Source organism: Trichosurus vulpecula, chromosome 4 (assembly GCF_011100635.1).
Source record: "Trichosurus vulpecula isolate mTriVul1 chromosome 4, mTriVul1.pri, whole genome shotgun sequence".
Classification (NCBI taxonomy): Eukaryota; Metazoa; Chordata; class Mammalia; order Diprotodontia; family Phalangeridae; genus Trichosurus; species Trichosurus vulpecula.
The window spans coordinates 141,109,661-141,136,363 of record NC_050576.1 but is presented as its reverse complement, the minus strand read 5'-3'; the positions used below and the strand labels follow the sequence as shown (position 1 = coordinate 141,136,363).

General features: G+C 36.0%; 1 protein-coding gene across 1 annotated transcript in view; it reads left to right on the top strand.

Annotated features, from left to right (window-relative positions):
* The window catches only part of FMN2 (formin 2), a 478,670-nt gene that overhangs the window by 81,767 nt on the left and 370,200 nt on the right, over positions 1-26,703 (top strand). Inside the window, exons 3-4 of the mRNA XM_036757134.1 lie at positions 9,730-9,877; positions 18,100-18,155. Coding sequence (XP_036613029.1) covers positions 9,730-9,877; positions 18,100-18,155 — 204 coding nt within the window. The remainder of the gene's footprint in view (positions 1-9,729; positions 9,878-18,099; positions 18,156-26,703) is intronic.

Below are 26,703 nucleotides of genomic sequence, written 5' to 3'. Positions count from 1 at the left end.
TCTTTCTATATCTCTTATATTTTCTTCTCAGCCTACAGTTTCCCTCTGTAACCCAGTTTTTACCCTCTGATGAGTCAGATTCTTGGCTTTTCACAAAGCAGCTAAATGTTAACATCTTAGACTTTGAAATTTCAAATTCTTATTATTTCCAGGAAGTAATATTTATGAATCAACCATTCATGATATGTAGCACCATATAAGTCTCAACCTTTGTTTTAAGTCTCCCCTTTTTGTGACAAGGACAAGGGACCTAACTGGTGATTTTAACATGTCCCCTTTTGATATGTGAATTTGGGCAGAGTTCCCGAGACCTTCCTACATTGATGCACTTATTGTAAGCAACAGGAATCATAACGAATTATTAATATAATCATTAATATAAATTTTTGGTGAAACTACAACCTTGAAAGTTGTTTTTTTTTAACCAATAGACTCTTTTCTCTAATTGACACCTATAAGAACCTAACCATTAGACTGAATCTTTAAATAGCAACGTAAGATCATCAAACACTGTGCAGAACTCTTTTTAGTGCCGACAGAGGGACCAATAGCTCACTTAAAAGGTCTCGCTTATATTTATATGCCTTACATGATGAAGCGAGGATTTGCCAACTGTATATCAGTAACAAGTTTTAAAATGGGAGAGCTCTCTGTTTAAATAATTTTGACCCTAAAGAAGCTCTTTTCTTTACTTTGCCAGGTGTCATCTGCCACCTTGAAAATGAGACAGCTAGGAGTGTCTTCTATGTTTGGGTAGTAAGATGTAACAGTAAGATAGGTATCTGTTATACTTGACTTCTATTGCAGACTTAAATAAATACATTTAAGTCATTCCAAAACTATGTATGCCTAGCCTCTTAGTAGGCATAGTGAGAATTACAAAAGAGTTGTCTTCTGTCATAGAGGAAATCATAGTTTTGTTGGGAGAGATGATCTGTGCACCAGGGAGTGCTGTGGTTTGGTGACAGTGGCTTAACTCCTTGAATTACCAAAACAGAGTGCTTCAATACTTTTAGGAAAGGTAGCTTAACTCAAAGAGTAAGTTGTTCCCTGCCTACCCACACCCCACCTCCAAGCCATGAAAGACTGCTTCCCTTTTGCCTGTATTACAGGATACACAGATTGAGTCAAGGATTACATATTTACATTTGATCCAGAGTAGTGCAAAGTAGCATAGTTTAAGTGATAGTTATGTGCACCTGGATTGATTGACATATATGCAAAATCTGCCTAATAAAGAAAAGGCTAGCTCAAATGCAAACTAGCAGCAGAATTTGGGGAAAGGCATAGAGAAGGAAGAGGGCAGGACAAAAGTAGGGAATGGTGAACTATCCAGATTGGCTTCAGTATAGGGCAGTGAAAGAGACTCAAGTCAGAGAACGCTGGAAAATGAAGTTTAATTCAAGTTAAATGGGAGATTATGATGGACATGGAGATGTTTTTAATACCTGCAGATACTTGTAGGTATCACATATTGTAATTTATAACTATTTATTAACAATTTTAAAAAATTTTGACTTCTAAATTCTCTCTCTCCCTTCTCACCTATTGAGAAGGTAAGCAATATGACATCAATTATAGATATGAAATAATGCAAAACATATTTCCATATCAGACTTGTTGCAAGAAGAAAAGACACAGATTTTAAAAAGTGAAAAAAAACTGTGTTTCAATCTGTACTCAGAGTTCATGAGTTCTTTCTCTGCAGACAGATGACATTTTTCATCATGGGTACTTTGGGATTGTTTTGGTTCATTGTTTTGATCAGAGTAGCTAAGTCTTTCACAGTTGATCATCATTACATATTACTATGTACAATATTCTCTCTTCTCACTTCACTTTGCATCATTTCACAGGAGACTTCCCAGGTTTTTTTTTTAGGGGGAGGGGGGAAGGTGAGACAATCGGGGCTAGGTGACTTGCCACACAGCTAGATCACACAGCTAGTAAGTGTCAAGTGTCTGAGGTAGCATTTCAATTCAGGTCTTCCTGACTCCAGGGCTGGTGCTCTCTATTCACTGCGCCACCTAGCTGCCCCTTCCCAGGTTTTTCTGAAGCCATTCTGCTCATCATTTTTTAAATAACACAATGGTATTCCATCACAATCATATGCCACAACTTGTTCAACCATTCCTCAATTGATGGACATCCCCTCAATTTCCAATTCTTTGCCACTGCAAAAAGAGCTACTATAAATATTCTTATACAAATAGGTCCTTTACATTTTTCTTTGATCTCTTTGGTATTCAGACCTAGTAGAGGTATTGCTGGATTAAAGGGTAATCGCAGTTTTATAGCCCTTTGGGCATAGTTCCAAATTTGAACCCTAGTTTTATATAAGCTTAAGTTTTTCCCTATTCTTCCTTCCTTTCAACATACACACAAAGTATAATGGCAAATGATTTAGAAGTTTTCTAAATGCCACAAAAGCTTCATAGAAGCCTAATAGGAGAGGGAAAAGTTTCTCTGAATTATCAGCAGAAGAGAGTGTTTTAAAGACCAAATAAAAGCCATTTTGGTTAAAGTCCAAACCACTTCCGGGGTAGTCATAATTTGAAAGACTTAAAATTTATTGATTACACTTCAAAAGGCCTCTGCAGAGCCTTACCCATGTAGCCCATGCTGCAGTTGCAGAGGAAGAATCTAAATTGCTCTGTGAAGTAATGCTGTGTCAGGAAATTGGCCCCTACAATAGTGTAGGAGTCTTACAACAGCAGTTTTTACAGAAGGTTCAATGAGTAAGAGACTATAAACCTACTTCACAGAAGGAGTTAATTTTTTTTCACGAGAAATATTTACAAGGTAAAGAAATCGAACAGGCTAATGCACTAAGCGTCTAGATACTGATCAGCTTTGGGATTGGTAAGAAGCAATACAAACCATTCTGGTGATGTGGAGGCCTGTTACAGTAGAGAAAGAATGGGTCAAAAACTACTATTAATGAGCAAAATGCTTTGACCAAGAAGATAGCCTTTAGTACGCATTTCCAGTGAAGCTATATATGTAGTATCTTTTTTAAGACTACAGAATGGTCTATAGTAAATTGAATTGCAGCTATTGGAATGACCCATGATGCTTGCTTGGGTAACCAAGGGGTGTCTGAATTCAGTTCTTTTTTCTTTATCCTTGTCTCCCAATTCTGTTTCTTTGAAGTTGAGTAAACTAAAGATTCCATCATACATAATGAGCTTTCTTTACTTTTGTTTTAAAACAAAGACAAACAATCGGGAGAAAATTCAAGGGTACCAAGAATTTAAAATATGAACTCTAGAAATTTAAAATATCTAATCTTTGCTACTAGTGCAAGATTTTACCAGGTTTACAATAAAGAGACTATCAGGGTAAGGGTAACTGAAAAATAGTACTGATTTAAGTTCATTTAATATTAATATTCTTTGGCAAATAATGCAATATTTGTTTACCTTTTGTTTTTACCTTTTTAAATAAGTCACAATGACAAGTTGGAAAAAAGATACTTTCCTAAAATCGACCCAAATATAAGATTTGTACTTTTGTACTTTTAAAATGACAGTAAAGCTGTTTTGAAAAGCTCTAAAAAACTGGTGTTGTAAGACTCTTACACTGTCACTAGGGGCCAGTTTCCTGATATAGCATTACTTCATAGAACAACTTAACTTTGTTTTCCAGTTGTAATACTGTATGTACCAGTTGTGACCCCTTTGGGGTTTCCTTGGCAAAGATCCTGGAGTGGTTTACCATATCCTTCTCCAGCTCATTTTACAAATGAGAAAACTGAGGCAAACAGTGTTAAGTGACTTGCCTAGGGTCACACACCTAGTAAGTTTCTGAGACATATTGAAATCAGTGACGGTCCTTCTGACTCCAGGTATGGCACTTTATTCACTATGCCACCAAGCTGCTGCTTGTGTGTGTGGAGGGGAGGCGTGATTAGCTTCATTAAATTCATGTTTTCTTAGTTATTTTTGTGCTCTGTCTGTAATGCTGCCTGTGATGGGGGTGAGATGCTAGTCACTGACAGAATAATTTTTATTATGGCTATGTACTGCTTTGCTATAGCCTTCATCTTGAGAAGAGGGCGGTTAGCTTTCTTCTTGTCCAATTTAAGTAGTGTATCAGTGTAGTCTCATCTAGTTGAAAAATTGCCTTTCTCAATGAGCTTGAGGTGAAATTCCTGTTTATGCTATATTCCTCTTCATATCTCTGTCATGTCAAATCCTAGGTTGAATTGTAGACATTATGTTGGCTTTTTAGCCATACAGTAGCAAACATTTTTTTTACTCAATTACCCCTTTTCCCTTTCAGGGAACTTAAAAAAGTTTCTTCTATGACTTTAAGTCATAATTAAAGTGTTTAATTAAACAATGTAAAGTAAATAATTATAGTATGAAGTGATCTCCCCTTCATTTAGTAAATTCTTCTTTCCTCTACTTGATTCTTTTACTCTTTGGGCTTTATGATGTAGAAAGAAACTTTGTTACACATTTATTACAACCGAAATGTCATTTGAGTTCTCAGGGAAGAACATGAAGGCACCTGTTTTAGAGGCAAGGCCTGTAAGGTATTCAAGGAGAGCAAGCATTCTTTTTCTCGATATGATTCTCAAGTCAATTAATATACCAGGGTGTAGCTTAGAGAATTTATAGGATTCATTCTTATCACTGGCACTGTAAGCTAGATTATGCAGGTTGTCCTCTCCATTTTGCAGATTAGGAAAGAGAAGCTTGTAAGAGATGAAGTGAACTTGGAGGGGTAGGAGGAAATAATTTGTCAGAAAGCAGATATATAGGAACAGAATCCCCACAGTTCTGATGCTTTATTATATCACTTCTTTCTCTTGTCCCTTTCATGATATGTCTTGCAAGAGTGCTGTCCAACCCCCTTGGTTACTATGCCTTGTTGAGTATTAAACAGGTGCCACTAAGGACCTCTATTTTACCTCATCTTTTAGCATATACAACTTTGTCCTAGGCCCCAAAGCCTTTACACTTATTCTGATTCTTTTGACTTAAACTGTGGAGTTGAAATATTAGAATGATTGAAACTAGATACCTAAGTAAGTAATATCACTATTTTCCAAAATTTTACTTGTGTCATTTAAGAACTATGCATACTACTACCAGTTTATACTTTGAAACAGATTTAGCTTCTCCTCCTCCTCCTTTTCCTCCTCCTCCTTCTCCTCCTCCTTCTCCTCCTCCTCTTCCTCCTCCTCCTCCTTCTCCTCCTCCTTCTCTTTCTCCTCCTCCCTCTCCTTCTCCTTCTCCTTCTTTTCCTTCTCCTTCTTCTTCCTTTTCCTACTCCTCCTCCTCTTCCTCCTCCTCCTCTTCTTCTCCCTCCATCTTCTACCTTCTCCTCCTCCTCTTTCTTTACTTCCTCTATAGTAAGTATCTGAGGGCAGATTTGAAGTTAGGTCTTCCTGACTCCAGGCTGAGCACTCTATCCACTGCACCAACTAGCTACCGAAAATAAAATAAGGTTCATTGAAAAGCATAGACTTAGAAATATCTTAGATATTAAATATTATCTTATAGAATACCCTTTTCCCCAAAATAAGTTAATTATTTCCAGATGTTTTTTCCTGTAAACTGCCCCCTGTCCCTGTTTACATTTGTCTATTTCATTGTTTCAGATTATCTGAACCTCTTCTTACTTTATTAGTAATGGTAATAAATAGCTTACTGTATATTCTTATGGCTTAGTCTAGGTTCTTAACTTTCTTAGCAATGCATAAAAGGTAGAAGAGTTACATTTCTCTTCAATTGACTCCTAACAGCTGTCTTTTACCAGGCATTTGAAAAGAGTTTTTACAAAAAATTAGCTTTATGACATACTTGTAATCTTATTTAACAAACATTTATTAAATGACCCCTTAGACCTACCATTACACTTTGTTTATAAATAATTAATGCATTCAGTAGGTATCATTGTGGATCACAGTTGTCTCTGCTACCCTTGCACTAAGAAAATAGGAACTCATCTGAATGGCTTTGTACATAGTAAACGCTTCATATGTACTGTAAGGCACAATTGAGATTTTGCACAGTGCTGTTTTTCTTGTACTTTGTAAAGAATTCTAGGTCAAACCAGCTCCTGTAAGTCTGCTTTCCTTTCATTTCTATCTTTCCAACAAGAAGATCTAGGCTTGACTATTTAGAATGTCATCCTAGGATCATGGGGTTGGAATAAAGAAGGACCTTAGTGATCATTGAGTGGTAACAGAAGTGACTTGTTCACAGCAAGCCAAGCAGCAGGGCCAAAATTCAAAATTAGCTCCTTTGATTCTCACTCCTGCATTTTTCTACTGTAGAACACTAATTCTTTTGCAAACTGAAGCTCCATGACTTATTATTTTAAGTAGTAATAGAGCAATTTGGTATTTGATTGTGTTTTCTTAAAATGTCATAGCAGTACTTCCATTACCACATGCTAATATTATTGTTTTCATTAGTGAAAAAGGAAGTTTGATTATTTTAGAAAAGAGAAGTATTGTTGGGTTTTCTTTTTCTCTTTTTATTTTAAAGTATATTTCCATGGAGAGATAGGATTGTCCAGTGGATAGAGAACTAAACTTGCATCCATGAATAATAACAGCTAAAAGAAGATGGCACAAAAATGATGGTGGAAATAATAGCTCACATATGGTACTTTAAGATTTGCAAAGTTCTTCTCAAATATTATTTCATCTTCACAACAACCCTGGAAGGTAGTGGAGTTTAATTATTTAAACTTCAGTTTTTCACTAATGGACATAATAATATGAGCGGATGGTAAGGGAAGTGCTACCATGTCATTTTTAGGGTGAATACAAATACCACATTGCTCTATTACTGCATAAAAATGCTGCTATTCTCCCCATTTTATAGATGGGAAAACTAAGAGAGAGGTTAAGTGACTAGCCCAGTCACTTAACTAGTAACACACAAACTAGTAAGTGTGTCTAAAGCTTGGATTGGATGTCAAATCTTCCTGACTTCAGAGTTGATGCTCTATCTACTGTGCTACCATGCTGCTATGAAGATCTGAGTTCGAGTCTTACCTCTGACAGTGTTTGACCCTGCACAAATCACTTAATCTTTTAAGTGTGATAGGTAGCTCTCCCAGACTAGAAGTTCCACAGAAAGGTCTGACCTCCATTGGTAAAAGGAGATTCCTCACCCAGTAGTTCTCTAGAGTCAAGGGTGGGGAACCTTCAGCCTCGAGCCCATGTGTGGTCCTCTACATCCTCAAGTGTGGCCCTTTGGCTGAATCCAAATGGGCTGCACTTGAGGACCTAGAGGGCCACATGTAGCCTCGAGGCTGAAGGTTCCACCTTCCCCCTGCTCTAGACTAATGATGGGTCTGGTCCTATTCCTATATGGCATTATTGAAAGGGATTGTTGAAAGATAATACATGTCCCTCCGATCTTCCACCATCATTTTACAATCTTGTCAGCTTGATTTGGCTGCAATAATCAGTATTTAGTGCCCTGTTTCATATTTGTCCTCATTTGTGGTAAATAATGCATTGTAAAATAGTATTATTCAGACACCTAAAACGCTGTTAACTGATATTGTTGTGTCTTTAATCAGTCCATGGAACACCCAGGGTCTATTGTTTTACTTTTAGATTTGTGTTCAAAGTTGTACAATAATATGTTACATGATAACTGGTTAACAGATGTATGGTAGTCCATTGATTGAGGATGCCTCTGTATTAATATAATTGTTAAGTAATTTCCTTTTTTTTCTGGTAGTGATGGATTGAATGGAAATACACACACACACACACACACACACACACACACACACACACACTTTTCAGGTTCTCCTAAGACCAAATTCAAACCATCTTATATGGTTAGCCTTCAATTTGTAACAGTCTGTATATACCCTTTGTAGTAGTGAATATTTATAGTGCCTAATCCCTTTTGCCTTTATCATAACGGTGTTTCTTGCCACTAGTCAAGCTAAGGAGTAGTTTTAGTTGAGGCAGGGCTTACCCACTTGCAAATGTAGGAATCTCTGTATTTTCATCAGCTCAGAACAAGGGAAACTCATCCAGCCATTTCCCTTTAATGCCAAGCAGTGGCCTCTGGGGTTAGAGGCCTGCATTCAGATCCTGTCTCTGGGCAGAAAGGATAAAGAAAATTGCAGAAACATTTTATGAGTGATTTTCCAAAAAAAAACCAAAACATTAAACTCAGATTATATGAAGACTCTTGAAACTTATTGAAACTTTCAGAATTGCTGAGATAAGGAGATATCTAAGTATCCTGACTCTCAGTTTCTTCATGTATAAAATGAAAGGCTTAGACTCAAAGGTCACTGAAGTCTCTTCCTGCCCCCGCTCTATTAGTCTATGACTTATCACCAATCCTTGGATAAAACCACTGAGCTCTTCAATCCACAATTATGGTGATGAGAGCAAGTTCTTTATAAAAGCCCTCTTCCTCTTCTGCCACATACACATCTAATATTTATCAAAAAATAATAGTGAAGTGGAAACTTATAAACAGTTAATGTTATAAACTGAACAGAGAGCATCTGTTTGACTTGCTACAGGGTGATTGAATGGTTTAATATATCATTATTTTGGAAACATTATAAGTAGGCATCCTAAATAGCCTTAAAATTGTTTTTATTTTGGAATATCCAAAATGCCTCCTGGACACTGTGTATAATTATAACTTGCCCTCTTCACATTCTGGCTATATCCTATTGGTCTGAAACATGGAAGTTGTTTCTTTATTGGAATATTTCTTTCCAGATCTTCTAGTCTTGGCCCCTTCCGTTAGTGTCACGTGGCTTTTTTTCTCAAAGGCAATTCTCAACTTCATCACAAGTTAAGCCTCTTTCCTAGGCTCTTGATTGTTGAACCATTATTGACTAAAAAGTTCCTAAGAACAGTTTGTCCTTTGGCTTTCCCTTAAATGTGTAAACAATTTTTAATGGGACATAATATTAACATTTTTATAGATATCCTCTGGGTGTACCAAGATAAAATAGAGGGTAAAAAAGAAAGGTTGTTTGTCCTGTAATTCCCTATAGGTTTAGATATCTTTACTAAACAGAAGAGGGCAGCTAGGTGGTGCAATGGATAGAGTGTTTGCCCTGAAGTCAGAAAGACCCATCTTCCTGAGTTCAAATGTGGCCTCAGACACTTATTAGCTGTATGACCCTGGGCAAGTCCCTTAACCCTGTTTGGTTCAGTTTTCTTATCTATAAAATGAGCTGGAGAAGGAAATGGCAAACCACTCCATTTTCTTTGCCATGAAAACCCCAAATAGAGTCACAAAGAGTTGACCATGACTAAAAAACAACTGCACAGAGGGAGTTTTTAGGTACTGATTCCAGAAAAAGAGGTAAGAGAGTTAAGGAGACAAAAAAGAAAGGAAGCAAGGAAGGGAAAGGAAAAGAAAAGAGGGAAAGAAATGGAGTAAAAATGAAGGAGGCTATCTTAGTTTACTTTTTGAATATTAGTTACAGTTATAAGCACACTGGATCTGGTGTATAGGATGTATGCAAATCCTGTTTCTGATGCTTACTGACTTTGTGACCTTAGTCAAGTCACTGAAGGTCTCTGATTTCACTTTCTTCCTCTGTAAAATGAAAGGATTGGATGACCTTTTCCAACTCTAGATCTGTGATTCTATATCCTACATAAAATTTTCTACTGGATAATTTCTGTAACAGCCAAAAAATATTGTTTGGTTCTTTATTTGATTGATCAACTTTGAATTAATACATATATGTTTACATTTAATACAGCAAGATCAACTTTATACCTGGGCTGCAGTCAGTCAACCCACACATTCTCTGGATTACACAGAAGAGCAGTTTCCAAGGAGAATCACCCCCATCTGGCCTCCAGCCAAGCCTCCTGAAGAAGAACATGGGCCCAAGGAGCCTGCAACAGGTGGGGTATTGATGATGTTACTTATGATGACCTGGTTTAGAGGGGGAAATATTTGGTATAAGAGGCTTTGCAATGAAATATTTGTTAAGAAATGGCAAACATGTTGATAGATTCAGAAGTTTTACTTGGTATTTATCCATCTTTGAGCAGGGAGCAAAACTTCCCACTCTTTTTATCAGATACCCTGAAGGACATTACTTCCCACTGCCATCTCAGCTGGCCTCAGACTCCAAAGCCAGTGGGCACATTACCACCAATGCCTTTTTCCTCTTATTTATACTCCTCTTTGCCAAATTCCTTTCTGGAGACTACAAGGGATCAATGAGAGAGGGGAAAAAGACTAAGAAAAAAAACTCTACATATTTTCTTTATCCTAGCTATCTATTTCAGGTACTATACCCCGGTTACATTTTCTTTGAACAAAACCATACGTAATTTTCCCCTTCTGTTTCTTTTTTCTTCTTCTTCTGGTCCACAGTGTATTTCTTCAAATGCATTTATTATGATTGAGATCTCCCTTCAGAGGCAGCGTGGTGTAGTGAAAACAAAACAAAATTAAAATACTGAATTTGGAGTCAGAAGAGACCTAAATTCCAAATACTAATTTGACACTTCCTAGCAAATCATTTCACCTTTGAACCTCTCTCAGTGATTTTTCATTAATTAAGAGGTTATATAATATTAAATGAACTGTCCATCTCCTAGGACTGTTGGGAGGATCAAAAGAGATACTATATGGAAAGATTTTGCAAAACAAAGCTTTGGCTAAGTGTGAGTTATCAGCTTCATTCCAGGAGAGTCAAGTTAGAGGATGTTCACAGCTAAGGGAAATTCTAAGTGAATTCATCTTTGCCATCCCAGATTATGAGAAAATAGATAGAGACACAATTGACCCTTGAAACCATGTTTGTGATCTCATGTGATTTTGAATCTCCTTAGTTTCTGCCATTCCCCCTTCTTTCTTTTGCCTAAGGCATTTTCTTTATGACCTTGGCCAAAAGGGGGAATTCTGATCCTCAAATGAACTGAGACTATGACTTATCTACAGGGCAACAAATTGCTAGAGAAAGCAAAGCCTGGCTTAAACCCTGGAATTTCCTGGTGGGGCACAGAGGGGTTTCTCTTAATCTTTGAAGTCAGCAGCAGGTTACCACTGTAGAAAGAAAGAACATTAAACCAGAGTTTTCTTTAGCATTGTATTATGTTCAGCTGCCATTCTGTTTCCCAGAAAGAACCCCAACTTCTCTGAAAGACTGAGCTTTGGTAAAATTTACATATTCAGCTCCTGAGCCATGTCTGTATAGTGACCACTTACCTGCCCGTTATCTCAGAAATGACTTTGCCACTTAGAAAACCTCTTCTTTCATGACCCTAAGCACTATGGGATTCTTTGGAAGACACCAGCCATGTTTATGCTCACCTTCTTTTGTTCTCCATTCCTTTGAGAAGCTGCCCTGAGATTAATGTCTGCTACATGCTCAGAAATGTAATACTATTATAAACGATTCCTTAGAGAGAGACATCTTCTCAGGAATGTAATAGATGATATATAGAAAAAGTCATCACCAGGAGGGAATAAATTAAGGTGTGTGGTCCAAGATAGGTATTTCTAGTGAGTCAAGATCGTGTAGCATATAATCTGAAACTAAAATGCATATAAAACTTTAAAAGGAAAATAACTTTTACTTCATAGTGTCAGCTATAATATATTGTCTCTTATCTATGGTATAGCATAAAGCATTTGTGAGTACTATCCAGATGATACAAATAGCAAATTGTGTATAGAAAAAAGGCTATTCTGTTTATTTTTATTTATACAAGAATCTCTAATAGCATGGTTGTTCATACAACACGGTGATCATGATGTTAGTATATCAGGTTTTTTGTTTTTCTCTCCTCCCAGTCCTGCTCTATTGATCTTGCTTGATTTTTCTAAATGGAGAATAGGTTAGATGTTTTTTTTAATTGAGCACTCTGACAAGTGGTAAAAAAATTTTTTGTATATTTGGTTCTCTATTCCTTGAGAATTCTTAGTAAAATCTATTGATGAAGATCTAGGCTTTAGTTTCTTCATTAAGAAAATAATTTTAGTTAGCAGGATATTATTGGAATTTATATAACAATACTTACCAGAATGATTACCCATTTTTATTATTTGATACAATCCACAAAGTTACAATACAAATAATTTTAATACATCAAACTTGTCTCTCTTTAAAATATGCATCCTTGCAGAGGATACTGAAGGTAAGTAGAGGATATTTTATTTTAGTAGTTGACATATTTTTCCTAGCTTATATACCCAAAATTCAGAAAAATAGTACCATTTAATATTTGTGCAGTGCTATAAATTTGTAAAGGCATTGGGGAATTAGAACCTCAAAACACATACATAGCTTTTTAAAATACACACCCCATGTTTAATGATCATCTTTCAAATTTTGGGAATAAGACAAATTTCTGTTGTAAGCAGAACATCGTGGAAAATCTGGAGTATTGTTTTTTTCTCTTTTCCATGCTTTGCCCAGATCAGGTTTGGGTACTAATCATGTATCCGGTTAATTTCTACTTGGTGTTCAGTTCTCTGCCTTTCTCTTACCTCACACTTTCTCCATGCATTGTCACTCTCTTCTGTTTAAGCTCTCTTTTCCAACTCTCCCAAGAGAACAGTTTTGACATGGAAGCTACCATGAATCTTATGAAACTGAAGCAGCTGAGGCAAAGTCAAAGCTTGGGATCTCTCTCACAAGGACTTATACACAGAAAAACAAAAGTTAGCTAGGGTCCTGTTCTTATGATACAATTGTTCATATCTCCATAGGTGTGCCTCAGGTGTTCCAAACTTCTTCCTCATGGTGTCTACACAGGTTTTTGGTGATGGATAATCAATCACTCAACAAGTATTTGTTTTGCTTCCATTATTTACAAGACACTCTAGTGAGGCTGGGGTTACAAAGACAAAAAATGAAGAAGCACCCTTGAAGAGCTCAAATTCTTTTGGGAAAAAATTCATATACACATATAAGTATAAGGAAAATATGTTGTAAATACATGAGGGTTTTGGGGTGGGGAGGGAGAGGCACTAACAGCTGGCTGGGGGAACCTATCAGGAAAAGCCTCATGTAGAAGGAAGCACTTGGGCTAAGTTTTGAAAGCAATTGAGTATTTTAAAAGGTAGAGGTGAGGTGGGATTGCATTCTAAGCATGGTAAGAACATGTGTGCCTAAGGTATGGACATGAGATATGGGCTGTCTTGTGTGAAGAACAGCAAGATGACCAGATGGGCTAGACTCTAGAGTATGTGGAGGGGAGCAATGTATATGCCTGGAAAGGATGAATCAGATTGTGAAATGTTTTAAATACTTAGTACCGATGAAGCTGGAGAAACTTTTTTAAAAGAAAAAATAATTCCATTTATTTTTCTTTACCTTTTCTTTTCTAGTTTCCATTTTGCCCATGCTTATTCTTATTTACTGTTCTCAATTTTTCTTTGCTTGCTTCAGTCTCCAAATTTTCTTCTTCTTGGGATAAATTCCAACTAGAGATACCTAAAAAATAGTTCTGGCCCTATAGGTCATTCTGAAGAAACCACAATAACAGTGACCACAAAGGGGTTATTCTTTAGCAATTAAGCAATTTCTTGTCTGTCTTCTTCCCTCCTACCTACCCCATACTTCCCTTCTCTCCCCTTGTGTTAGCTCCTTTCTTCTCTTTCTTCTCCTCCTCTGCTCCTCTTTTCTCCTCCCTTTTCCTCTCCCTCTGCATTCCTTGTGTTCTCTCCTTCTTTATTTTCCTCTTTTCTCTCTTCCTTCCTCAAACTTTCTCATCCTTTTCTCCTTTCTCTTAATTTCTCTCCCTCCCTTTTTTCTTTCTCTTACTTTTCTCCCTCCTCTTCTAGTTTCTTTTTTTTCTTACCTCTTACCTTTCCCTCCTCATTTTCTCCTGTTTTCTCACAAATTTTTATTTTCAGTTCACTTCCTGTTGACATTCTTCATTTCCTTTCTTTTTTCTTTTTAAATGCTTAGGTTTCCTTTCATTGCTTGATTAAATATATTTTTATGGAAGCCTTTTTTACATAAAATTCATATTTCATAAGAAGTGAGAGTTTTCCTGTAACAAAATTGTCATTGCTGTTTCTGAATGTAGTGGGATAGGAAAGGCAGGTCAGTAAGAAAAACCAACATGTATCAGCTTTGTATAACTGCATATAGATTATTCTACTGCCAAACCTTTGCCATGAAAGGGGAGACATCTCCTAAGTTTTTTTCAGGACTGAACTTGGTCGTGATAGAGAGCACTGAGCTTTGTAGTCTTGTTCTTTTCACTTACATTGCTGTAATCGTAGTATATAGTATTTTCCCAGTTCTGCTTATTTCACTGCATCAGTCCAGTTTCCTCTGTTTCTCGGAATTCTCCATATTCATCATTCCATGTGTTGCAGCAACATTTCATTACATACATGTACCAAAATTTCTTTACATAGTTTGTTTCTGGTTTTTCATTCATATAAAAACTGGTGCTACGAATATCGTGATACACTTTGGGAAATCTCACACTGGGATAGAATCATAGCAGAGGTATCCCTGGAACAAAGAGTGGAAATTTCAGTCACTTTTTTGCATAATTCCAAATTACATTCTAGAATGGTTGATCCAATTCACATCTTCACTGGCATGTATGCTTGTCTTTCCATAGAGCCTCCAAAATGGACTGTTTCCATTTTTGTCTTTTTTTATTTTGCCAATTTGAGTGTGAAATAAAACAGTTATTTTAATTTGCATTCCTCTTATTACTAATGATTTAAAACAATCTTTCATATGATTGTTATTAGTTTGAAATTCTTTTGAGTACTGTTTGTTTATATCCTGTGACCATATAAAATTTCCCTCTTTCTTTTTAATCCTCTCCTTTGCATTCCCTTTCTTTTTTAAGTCCCATCTTCCATCTCTCTCATTGTCCTCTCTCAAAAGTTTAACTTTAAAGCCAGGATACTTATGCCTTCCTCAAAAACATTTTGTTCTGTGGAAGAATCTTATTTTGCCCTCAGCTTATAACAAAATCACACCCAGTGTTGTTTGTTTTTTAATGAAGTATATTTTAGAATGAAAAGGTTCGGTGGGGACAAAAACTGATTTTGGAGAATCAAGGTTGGGAGAAAATAATGAACCTTTCACATACGCCATTTAAGCTCTAGAAAACTAATGGTGAGTGTTAAAGATCAGTATATTGACCTGTACATCTCTATAATTCAGCCTGTTGATCACTAATTGTGACATAGAATCTTAATTGCCATGAAAGTTCAGAATTTTATTTTGTCCCAGAAGGTTACTAGGTCCAACACTATCAAAATAAATCTAGAATATACTGTATGTATATCTGATTAAAAAAACTAATACGTATTATTGGGACCCAGATTTGCCATCAAATATTGACTATACTTTAGCTTTGATGTTAAAGGCCTTTATTAAAAATCAGGTTTCAATAATAATGGTAATCCCTACTTCCGGGCTTAGCAATCATAAAATGAAAGAAAATCCAATTTTTATTAACAGTGTCTGTTCACCAGGGAAAATCATCAAAAATGTTCTTAATGGCATTATGTGTTTCTTTTCTTATGACCACTATGATGTGTCCAATGTTAAATTTTTATTCTTCCACTTTAGGTTGTTCTCCATTGGAACAATGGAGTTTTGTTTTAAAAGGCATGTATTTACTGGGAGGTGCCAGGTTGAAGTGAAGAGACTGTAATATTTATAAATATTCTGATTAAATTCCTTATCTTCTTTCTCTGTCTCCATTTGTTAACCCCTTAATCAGTAAACATTTGGCAAATGTCAATCATGTGCCAGCTACTGGAACAAAAGTATAAGAGTGAGATAGTCTTTGCCTTGCCTTCAAAGTACTTGCATTCTATTTATGGCAAGTACCAGTTCCCAGAGAAGAAAGCCACCCCCTCCAACCACCAAGAAGATTGTGAGTGAGACAGCTGATTAAATCTTTATAAAAAATGTGCCATAGCTGTCTCTTTGCTTTCAGTTAGAATGATTACAAATATGCTTGGCAGTAAATTCAGAAGCCTGATAGCCTATATAAGGAGACTTTAGAGTACTGTCTGTTCTAAATTTCAACTAAAGAGGCATTGGTGGAGTAGCAGTGTCAAGAGATCAATCAATAAGCATTTATTAATCTCCTACTAAGCACTGGGAGTATAGAGAAAATTGAAAGGCAGTTCCTACTGTCAAAGAGCTTACAGTGTAACAAGGGAGATCACATGCAAATAACTATGTAGAAACAAGATATATACAGAATAAATCAAAGATATAGGCTTTATTTCTCATATGTGTATCAGTAAGGCAATAATAACAATGTCGATGATAATTGTCAAAATGCCTATGTAGTTCTGTATCGCAAAGTATGTGAGACTCTCCACAATATGCAACCAGTTTTATAACTCTGGGTAAGTCCTTTTCTTAGACTCTCAGATTTCTTATTTTTTAAATGAGGGAGCTGTATTATATGATCTACCATTTTGTGATTCCTGTGAAGCCTAAATGAACAGGTCCTGAAGAAGCAAATGGCTTTAAAAATCCCTTGACCCCCTTAGTGAAATTTATAGAATTTTCACCTAGAAAAAGGGTTGGTTATTTATGATGTATATCAATATGTCAGGGACCTTTCATTCTGTCTATGTGGGTACTTCCTAAGGCAAATCATAAACCCTCAAACTTGGTAGATGATCTTTGAGAGTTTTTGTGGCTGAAAAATTAATCAACCTACAGCCTACTTTGTGATGTGCTTTTAATGGGGAATGGTACAATACCATTTAATTTGATAATATTTTGAAAATATCCTTTAAGATATACTGGAGAGAAGCAGAATTTTCCTAGGTCTGTGATGAAGTATGTTTTTTTTCTTGTTTTTATTTTTTGTTAGGAAACAAATGGTATAGGTTGATTTGTATATCCATGTAAGGAAGGTTATCTGATTCTTTATAGTTTTTGATAACTAAACTTCTGGTTAATGTGACACCTATGTTACAAAACAAAGTTTTTTTCATATACTTTATAAAAATTCGTATATTCAAATTCTGTGATTAAAATACCTTGGACATAGTTTTAATGCATTTGGTTCTCAAAAGAATCGTAAACTGCTAACACATATGCACACACACACACACGTGTGTGTACACTCCAATCATAACTATAACCTGCTTATATATGTCTATATGCACACATGTGCATATATATAACACAATACATACTTCAAATCACTAATAAGAGAAAAGCAAATCAAAAAACTTTGAGATTATACTTTACATCTAGCAAATTGGCAAAGATGACAGAAGATGGGAATAGTTAATATTGGAGGGGTTATGAAAAGGTAGGCACACTAATGCCTTATTGATGGAGCTATGAATTAGTACAGTCATTCTGAAAAGCAATTTTGAATTAGGCAAATGAAGTGACTAAAATGCTCATACCATTTGAATCAGAAATTTCACTGCTAGGCACACACCCCAGTTAATTACTAAAAAGAAGTTTACATAAACACCAACATACTTATGATTGTGCTTTGTGTGTCACCAAAGGATTACAGACAAAGTAGATGCCTATTAATTGGGAAATAACTAAACCAATTGTGGTAAATGAATGTAATGGAATATTACTATGCTGTTAGACACAACAATACAGAGAAACATGGGAAGATTGATATAAACAGATGCAAAATGAAGTAAGCAGAGGAAGAGAAACAATGAAAATGACTACAATGGTATAAATGCAAGAACAACAGTAAACCAATTGTATCTGAATGCTACAAAGTTATAATGATCAAATTTGGTCTCAAAAATAAGATAAGACACATCCTCCCCAAATCTTTTGCAGATATTGTGTCCATTGGTTTAAAATATCGCATGTAATTTTGAAAAAAAAAGTTTTGCTGCAGTGATTGGTTTTGCTGATTTTCTTTCTTTTCTTCCAGTTTTTAAAAATTCTTTGTCATAAGGATGTGGATCTCAAAGTAGGGAGGGATTCAAGAGGAAAATAGGTGATATAAAAACAAAATACATCAACAAAATCTATTAAGAAGGAGTTATGTTTATCACTCATGTCACACACGTCACAACTATGTCCTTATTATTTTCCCTTCTGAATAAAAAGTAAGAATCAAAATGATTTCTTTCTTCAAGATATACTTACTCTTTTTTTATCCTTCTGATCTAGAGTTTCAAGCTCCCAATTTGGAAACACAGAAAAAGTGTTCAGATGCTGTTCAACAGGTAAGATTTTTTTTTTTTCAGGATGTAAAACAAATGTGAGTAAACTAAAGTTATTTACCTTTGTGTGGTTTTTTTCTCTTCAAAAATCATTGACTAGAGAGGGGTTAGTTTTCATAGACATATAAGAGACTGAAATGGAAGTAAGGATGCTGGGGTGGGGATTATTAGAGCTAAAGCAATGCCAACTGATATAAATGTGAATCTCCACAGCAATGTATGAGTAAGCGTGAGCAATCAGTGGTATATGAAGAAGGGAAAGCAGGAAAGGAGAACAGAATTCATGAAGTGCCTCTTCTGTGCCAGCTATTATGCTATGAACTTTACAAAAATTATCTGATTTGACCCTCACAACTCTTGAGGAAGGTGTTGCTATGCCCATTTTACAGTTAAGGAAACTGAAGGTGACAGTGGTTAAGTGACTTGCCCACCCATGTAATAAGTATCTGTGGCTACATTTGAACTGAGGTAGTCCTGAGTCCAGCCCCAGTGACCTATCTACTGCATCACTGAGGAGGCTCAATGGAGAATTAAGAACCTACTTTGATTTGTGTGCAAACCATTCCCCATAAGCTCTTAACTTGACTTGTGAGCTAAATGAAATGAACCAGCATTTCTGTCCAATGTATTTACTGCTTTTTTTGATTTCATAGTTTAATCAGCGATCTATAATCCTGGAGGAATTATTGCTTTATTTTCCCTTTGAATCTTTTACATTATGCTTACTGGTCTCAAGTTTTAAAAGTCTTAGAATATTCTATGGTGTCAAAAATTTGGATTCTTTAAAAAAGATTGAGGTGAAGTGAGGGTCTTTTGAAGTGATAATTAGAAGAAAAGCCATGATTAAAAGTTTTATTTTTTATATAAAGTGAAGACCAAAGTTTAATTGGACACATTTATCTATTAGGTTTTATGTGGAATCTGTACTTGAATATTCGAAGGTTAGCTATTCTATCAGCAGGAACTCTCCTTTCTGTCAGTACAGATCAGCATCCTGCTCCCTACCTTCAGTACTTTTCATGACTTACAATGACTAAAAATATTTATCTCTTTATGTCTGTCCATCCTGTTTTGAGACTATCTGAACTTCTGTTATGGTAATTAGGGTGGACTTTTTACTGTTTTCTCTGTTGGAATGTTGAGGTAATCATGTACCTTTGATGAGTTTTGCTTTTCAAATGTAATGTCAAGCAAAGTGGACTTTTTGTTGTCTTTGTTTTGGAGTGCTTCTCAGCCCTAAGGAATCTTTGATTGATTTGGGAGCCTTTGATGACCTGCTTACATCAAGGGAAGGCCTAGTTTTACATGGGTTTGAGTTGTGTGGTTGTGACGCCATCTGACCCTGAGCAAGGGTTTAAGTCACAAGAAGGGCTAAGTCATGTGGGTTTGAGTTGCATGGCTGTGCCTCCCTTTAATCCTGAAGAAGTGTATATAAACTCAGAGGTTAGCATTTTGCCTTTGGGGGCACATTCATTGAAGAGTCTTGGTGATGAGACTTTGGGTAGACATTGAAGCAGCCCCCTCACCCCCCTCCCAGCTTTGAAAAACCAGATGTTAGTGCTTTTCTCTCTGGTAACAGTTTGTGTATCGTTTGGACAGACAGCTAGAAGCCTGTCTGCTGATTCATGTTTATTTGCTCTGTTTATATAACGTATGCTTATAATTTCTGTTTGTATTTGCTCTGCAGTTCGGGGTGCTGGCTTTTCCCCCTGAACTAAGTGAATGATATATGTATGTTTAATTAAAATGAGATTGTTTACCCCTTAAAGTTGCTTTCCTTAGAAAAGCAGATCAAAGAACCCATGCTAACAGCCCTCCTGTGTGCTGGTGTTGTTGGTCTTACACAGCCACACTAGCGGCAAGTAGCACTGTTGTTACAACTTCCTCTCAGGTGACAGAGATACAGTCCATATCACTGGGCCTCCAAACAAATGATATTTTGTAGATAGGTGGGTCATAGTCACCTCTTCTTTAATGATTCCTTGAGCAATAAATACTTATAAAGAGTATTTTGAGTAGTATAATATATTATGGGCACCTACGTGGCACAGGGGATAGAGTGATAGGCTTGGAGTCAGAAGGACTCATCTTCCTAAGTTCAAATCCAGCCTCAGATACTAGCTATGTGACCCTATACAAGTCACTTAATCCTGTTTGTCTTAGCTCCTCATCTGTCAAATGAGCTGGAAAAGGAAACAGCAAACTATGCTGATATCTTTGCCAAGGAAACCCCAAAAGGGGTCATGAAGAGTTGGACACAACTGAGAAGCAACTGAACAACAATGCTTAATTACGCTGGGAATGCACAGCACATTTTTTATGCTGCTGAAAGAGGTTTGTGGAAGAAAAACTTTGGGAACCACTAGTATAGATTATAGCACCTGCGAACCTTCAAAGCATGGTGAAATTCCCCAGTGTCATTGTCATCGTTATTAATATTGCTCCAAGACTTTCCAGTTTGATATAGGACTTGCCAGGCTTGCCCCCATTCCACAGCCAAGCAGTGGAATAGAACCTTAGTGGAAGATGATATATTGCTGTTATAATTATGACAAGGATGAAAAATGTGAGGATTAAATTTTGTTTTTTTTTAAACATCTAAAATTCCTTCAGATTTCTGTGTGTTCAAAACAAACTTTTAGTGCTGGTTAAATCCTAGAAACTAAAGTTATCTGAGTATTTCTTATGGCACTGAACTTTAAGAAAGTCCTTTGCCTTGTAATTTCAAAAAATAAACATTTAACATTTTTTCCCCTCATATTAAGAATGAAGATTCTCTTACATTCCCTTTCATGGACAAAGAAATTTACTTAAATCTAATAAATCTTTCAAGGGCTATTTCCTTTACTAGACATGATAAATTCCTGAGTTTGTCTGCTTCACAAAGAAAATTGGCTCCGGGACAGAGAGAGTTCCAAACTGAGATTTTTAGATTGCATTAAACTTAATACCCTCTAGGCCTTCCAACTTCCTGATTTTAGAGTGTCATCTCAGGGCTACTTCTCATTCTCGTTGGATCAATATTCATTTTTACTTTCTTAGAAATATTATGCAATGATGTAACCAACATAATGTTACTGTTTTTTTGCTGTCATTTCACATTTGTACCATGTCTTTGTTCAAACATTTCACTAAAACTGTGGACATTTTTAAGTTTATAGCAAATTATGACCTGTTACTTTATATTTCTATTAACTTACTTGCCAGAGTAATATCTTTCATGGATGACGCACCTCCTCCATTGTCTTCCATTATAAAAGACAGTGAAAGTATTTAGTGTATATAGTACCCATGCATATTCATTCAAAATTCATTCAGCAAAGATGTATTAAGTATCACCTGTGTGAAAAGTACTATGCTAAGTGCTGTGAGAGGCACATATATTTTAAATAAGGCTTCAGTCTCTGCCTTTCAATCTTATAGTTAAGTATGTATGACAAGAGCAACTAAGTGGCACAGTGATTGAGTGCCTCGCATGAAGTCAGAAAGACTCATCTTCCTGAGCTAAAATCTGGCCTAAGACACTCACTGCATGACCCTGGACAAGTCACTTAACCCTGTTTGCTTTAGTTCCTCATCTATAAAATGAACTGGAGAAAGAAATGATAAACCATTCCAGTATCTTTGCAAAAAAACAAACAAACAAACACAAATGTGGTCATGAAGAGCTGGACATGTATATATTAGAGACACAAAATGTCTTCCAAGTTCTGAGAAAGGAAAGAATATTTCACATTGGGATAAATCAAATAGGCTTCATGGAAAAAGTGGCATTTGAGTAGAGGCTTAAGAGATGGTTAAAGCCTGGAATTGAGACATTTTTAAGTATAGTAGTGTGATATAAGACTGAAGTGTTAAGTTGGTGTCAAATTATGGCCTTGAATGCCATGCCAAAGAGTTCTGGCTTCTATTTATAGTAAATATGGAAACATTAGAGAGTTTTGTTCAGTAGAGAAATATAGCCGCTTGGTACAAAGATGATCTGATATAAATCAGGCTCTGTCACTACCTGGATAACCCTTGGACAAGCTAGTCAACCTCTAGGCCTCAGTTCCTCTTATGTAAAATAAATGAGTTGGATTAAATTGTCTCTAATGACCCTTTCAGCTCTAAATCTCTGATCCTACAGCCACGTCTCTGAATCAGGAGGATAAATACAGTACCGTTGTAAAAGACATACTGAAAGGGGGTGGATAATCCTGAACAGGAGTTAGTGAGAGGAAGACTACATAGGAGGTATCATTATAATTATGGGGAGTGACAGTGAGGTCTATGGTGGATAGTGGAGAAATAGAATTCATGGAACTGGGCCATGATTTCAATATAGGTTGTGATGAAGAGGAATCAAAGATGCTATCAAGAATTTATGCATGAGTAACTGGAGGACTGGCTGTACCATTACCAGAAACAGGGAGATCACGAGGAGGAACAGATTGGGAGGGGGAAGAAAGATGTTCTGCTTTAGATATTTTTTCAATTTTAGTGAAAAATGAGATATAATGGAATCACTGGTCAGATATCCTATTTTGTTGGATTCATAGCATTAGTGGTCACTTCAGTCTCTTCCCTACATCTTAGTGAACTGCAATGGCTACATGCCAGTCTTTTTAAAATTAATTAATTAAGTTTTAGTTTTAGTTTTTAACATTCAGTTCCTCAAGTTTTTGAGTTTCAAATTTTCTCCCACTCCCTCTCCCTCCCCACTCCTCACCCAAGATGGCATGTAATCCGATATAGGCTCTACATATACTTTTACATAAAAATATTTTCAAAATAGTCAAGTTTCAAAGAAGTACTACAACCAATGGAATGAACCATAAGAAAGAAGAAACAGAACAGAAACAAAAACAGACAAACAAAAAAGAGAGCAAATAGTTTGCCTCAATCTGCTTTCAGACTCTTTAATTCTTTCTCTGGATGTGAATTGCTTTTTTCCATCCTGAGAGTTTTGGAGTTGTCTTAGAACCTTGCATTGCTGAGAAGAGCCAAGTCCATCAAAGTTAGTCATCAGGGATACCATGTGTCTGTAATCATATATAATGTTCTCCTGGTTCTGCTCCCCTCACTCAGCATAAGATCATATAAGTCTTTCCAGGTTATTATGAAGTTTGTCTGCTCCTCATTTCTTATAGTACAGTAGTATTCCATTACATTCATATACCACAACTTGTTTAGCCATTTCCCAATTGATGGGCATCCCCTTGATTTCCAATTCTTTGCCACCATAAAAAGAGCTGCTATAAATATTTTTGAACGTACGGGTCCTTTTCCCACTTGTGTGATTTCTTTGGGATGCAGCCCTAGAAGTTGTATTGCTTGGTCAAAGGGTATGTACATTTTTATAGCCCTTTGGGGAAAGTTCCAAATTGCTCTTCAGAATGATTGGATCAGTTCACAACTCCACCAACAATACATTAGTGTTCCAACTTTCCCACATCTTCTCCAGCATTTATGATTTTCCCATTTTGTCAGCTACGTTCTATTCTTATCTCCTCCACCTAACTGGGTACTTGTCATTTCCCTAAAACAAGAAGAATCATGTCAAGTGGAAAAGAATTTTTTTTCCACTTAGACAATGTAAATTTTTTTTTAAAAATCTACCTTGACGTGAAACCAAGAATAGGCTTTTGATTAAAAAGAAACAAACAAACTAACAAAACCTCCTGAGTTTTATGATCTTTCAAAACACTAGGCCAGACAGCAGATGGCTTGGAGATTGTAGCTAGCTATAGCAGATGCCTACATAGAAATATGCATGGCAGAATATTCACGTGTCACTGTTACTTTTACCTCTGTGAGAATTTCTAAAATAACTAAGGTACTAAGAAATTCATTGAAAAGCAATTTCTGATATAGTGAGCTATTTTTAAAGCATATGTGGTATAGAAGTCAGATTTTGCCTCTCTTGATGAGGCTGTGTAACATATTGGAAAGAACTTTTGATTTGGAATTAGAAGATATGAATTTGAATTCTGGCCCTACCAGGTGACCATGGATAAGTCATATCTTCTCTGGGTCTCAGTTTTTTCATCTTAAAAATGGAATAATAATACTTTCAAGACATAGCTTTTAGGTTGCTTTGGGGAAAGCTCTTTGTAAAGTGTAAAAAGAAGTCAGACACGTGTAATAAAAAGAATATTGAGTAAGAAGATCCTGGTTTGAGTCCAGGCTCTAATGTTTCCTAGTTGAGTGCCTCTGGACATATCACTTAACTTTTTTTGAGTACTCAGTTTCTTATCAAATCGCAACAGGAGAATTTCAAATCCCTATCTCACTGATTATATAGAGTTCCTAAAGCTCTATATAGAAATGATATCTTATGGTTGTGATTGTTTTATTGACTAATTGACTTAATTCAATACCTTTAACACTTCCTCATTTACAAAAAAAGTGTTGTCTGTCTGATTCATATATCAAAATAAATATGGTTACTACAGAAAAATACCCAAATAAAGAAATCAGTCATTATATTTGCAGTAGTAGTATACACAAAGTAGTTCGACACTCTTGGACACAAAGCCAGATTGGATTATAGCCAGGTTGTAATTTAAGGTGTTAGGTCTTTGTTGAATGTGCCAATTGTCTGGAGTCACAAGCAAAAAAGGTAGTGTGTGTTTTGTCAAACCTTGGCTTATGGTAGTTCTCAAAAATTTTAGTCACATGACCCCTTTATACTCTTAAAAATTGAGGACTCCCAAAAGAGCTTCATTATGTGGGTTTTTAAACCATATTTTTACTAATATTTATCATATTAGAAATTTCAATGTCTTGGTATTTTCGTGAAAATAGTCTTGATCTTGTGGACCCCCTGAATGAGTTGTGGGTTTCCTAGACCACATTTGGAAAACTGCTGCTATGATGTAATGAAAATGGAACAGGATTTTGGTTTGTGGAGCTTATTATCTTGTCCTTTTTCTGCCACTAATTAGGTCTGTGACCTTAATAAGATAATGACTTAAAATCTTCATGCCTCAGTTTTTCTTTTTTTTAATTTATAAAATAAAGTAGTTGGCTTAGAGGATGTCTATGTTTCCTCCAAGGTGTAACATTTTATGGTTTTATGATTCTAAGGAAAGAGCACCTAACATCCAAAAACAAATGTGACTGAGTGCCACCTGGAGGAACAACAAAGCTATATCCATGAGCAGGTTGAATTCTCTGGTTTCCTTGACATTTAGCATCATAAGTGCATCTTAAAATCTTCAGGGAAACCATCATTAAATTTGAGACACAAAGATAAATGTTGCTAATGAAAAAATAATGTAGCTCAGAATTTTTATTTAAAGCAGTATTCCTTTTTTAATGTTTGGAGGTGAGGAAAGAATGGTAGGCTAGGTAGAAGTATTGTTATAATTGTCATCTAAATAGCCATAAACAGCCAAGGACTGTGGGAAAGAAGGTTAGGAGGATGCTACAGAGGGACAAGTTGGAAGCATAGCAAGCAACAGTAAATCACTTAAAGTAAATAATGTCAACAAAAAGCCTTCACACTGTTGAAAGACCCTCCTCTGGATATCTTTACCTCTTCCTCCCCATCACAACCCCCTCAGCACTGCCTTGTGGACCAATGAGGATGTAGGTATCACCATCTGAGCTATGACTGCTGTCAGTATGGATATACTTGCATAGAAGTGTCGTTTTGCAGTAATATCATGAGTACATAATTATCTAACTCCCTTTTAAAATTCCCCCTTTCAGCCAATTTTCCAAGATGTAAATTGGATGATCAGTAATGATGTCCCTTTGTGCTTGATTTTCCAAAGTGTTAACTTCTCTGTTTGTTATTATGACACTGTTTCTAAGAGTTGTACCCTATTATTTTGTTAACAGTGTTTTTTCACAGCCATTTAATGATGTTAGATGGCCTATACCTATATAACAATCTAAATCATTAAATAACAGGAGGAACTATGCCACAGCTTGGTTTTGTAGAGGAATTAGAAAAATCTTGGAGATGAAATTTTCTTACTATTACCTCAGTAGAAGGGAGGCAACCTGGTGAACTGGAAAGAATGTTGCATTTGAAGTCATAGGACCTGGTTTCAAATTCTGACTGCCAATGTCTATCCATATGACCTTGGGTAAGCTACTTTACCTCTCTTGATCTCAGATTTCTCATCTGTAAAAAAAATATGTGAGTAGAATTAGATGACATCTAAAGTTCCCCCTAGTTTTAAATCTATGATTCTCTATACAAGGTAGGTATCAAATCATAGACTGATTTTAAATTGTGCATAATATGGATGTTTATGAAAGAAAAGAATAAATTGGATCACCCAAATGAAAAAAAAGAAGAAAACATTACAAATAGACAGAAGAAACCTGACAAATGAAATTATAGATACTGAAGAAATTTTAGATGGCTGGGATTATTTCCCTTTTACCAGCTTGTCTTTGAATCCCTGTTTCCTTCAACACTCAGATCTTCTACATGGAACCTATCATGTTCCAAACTGCTTGTACTCCTTTCTTGCCCCATCATCCTTTTTGATTCTACCTATATTTGTCACCTTCATTAGCATGTAAGAATATTGAGGGTATGGCTTGTTTT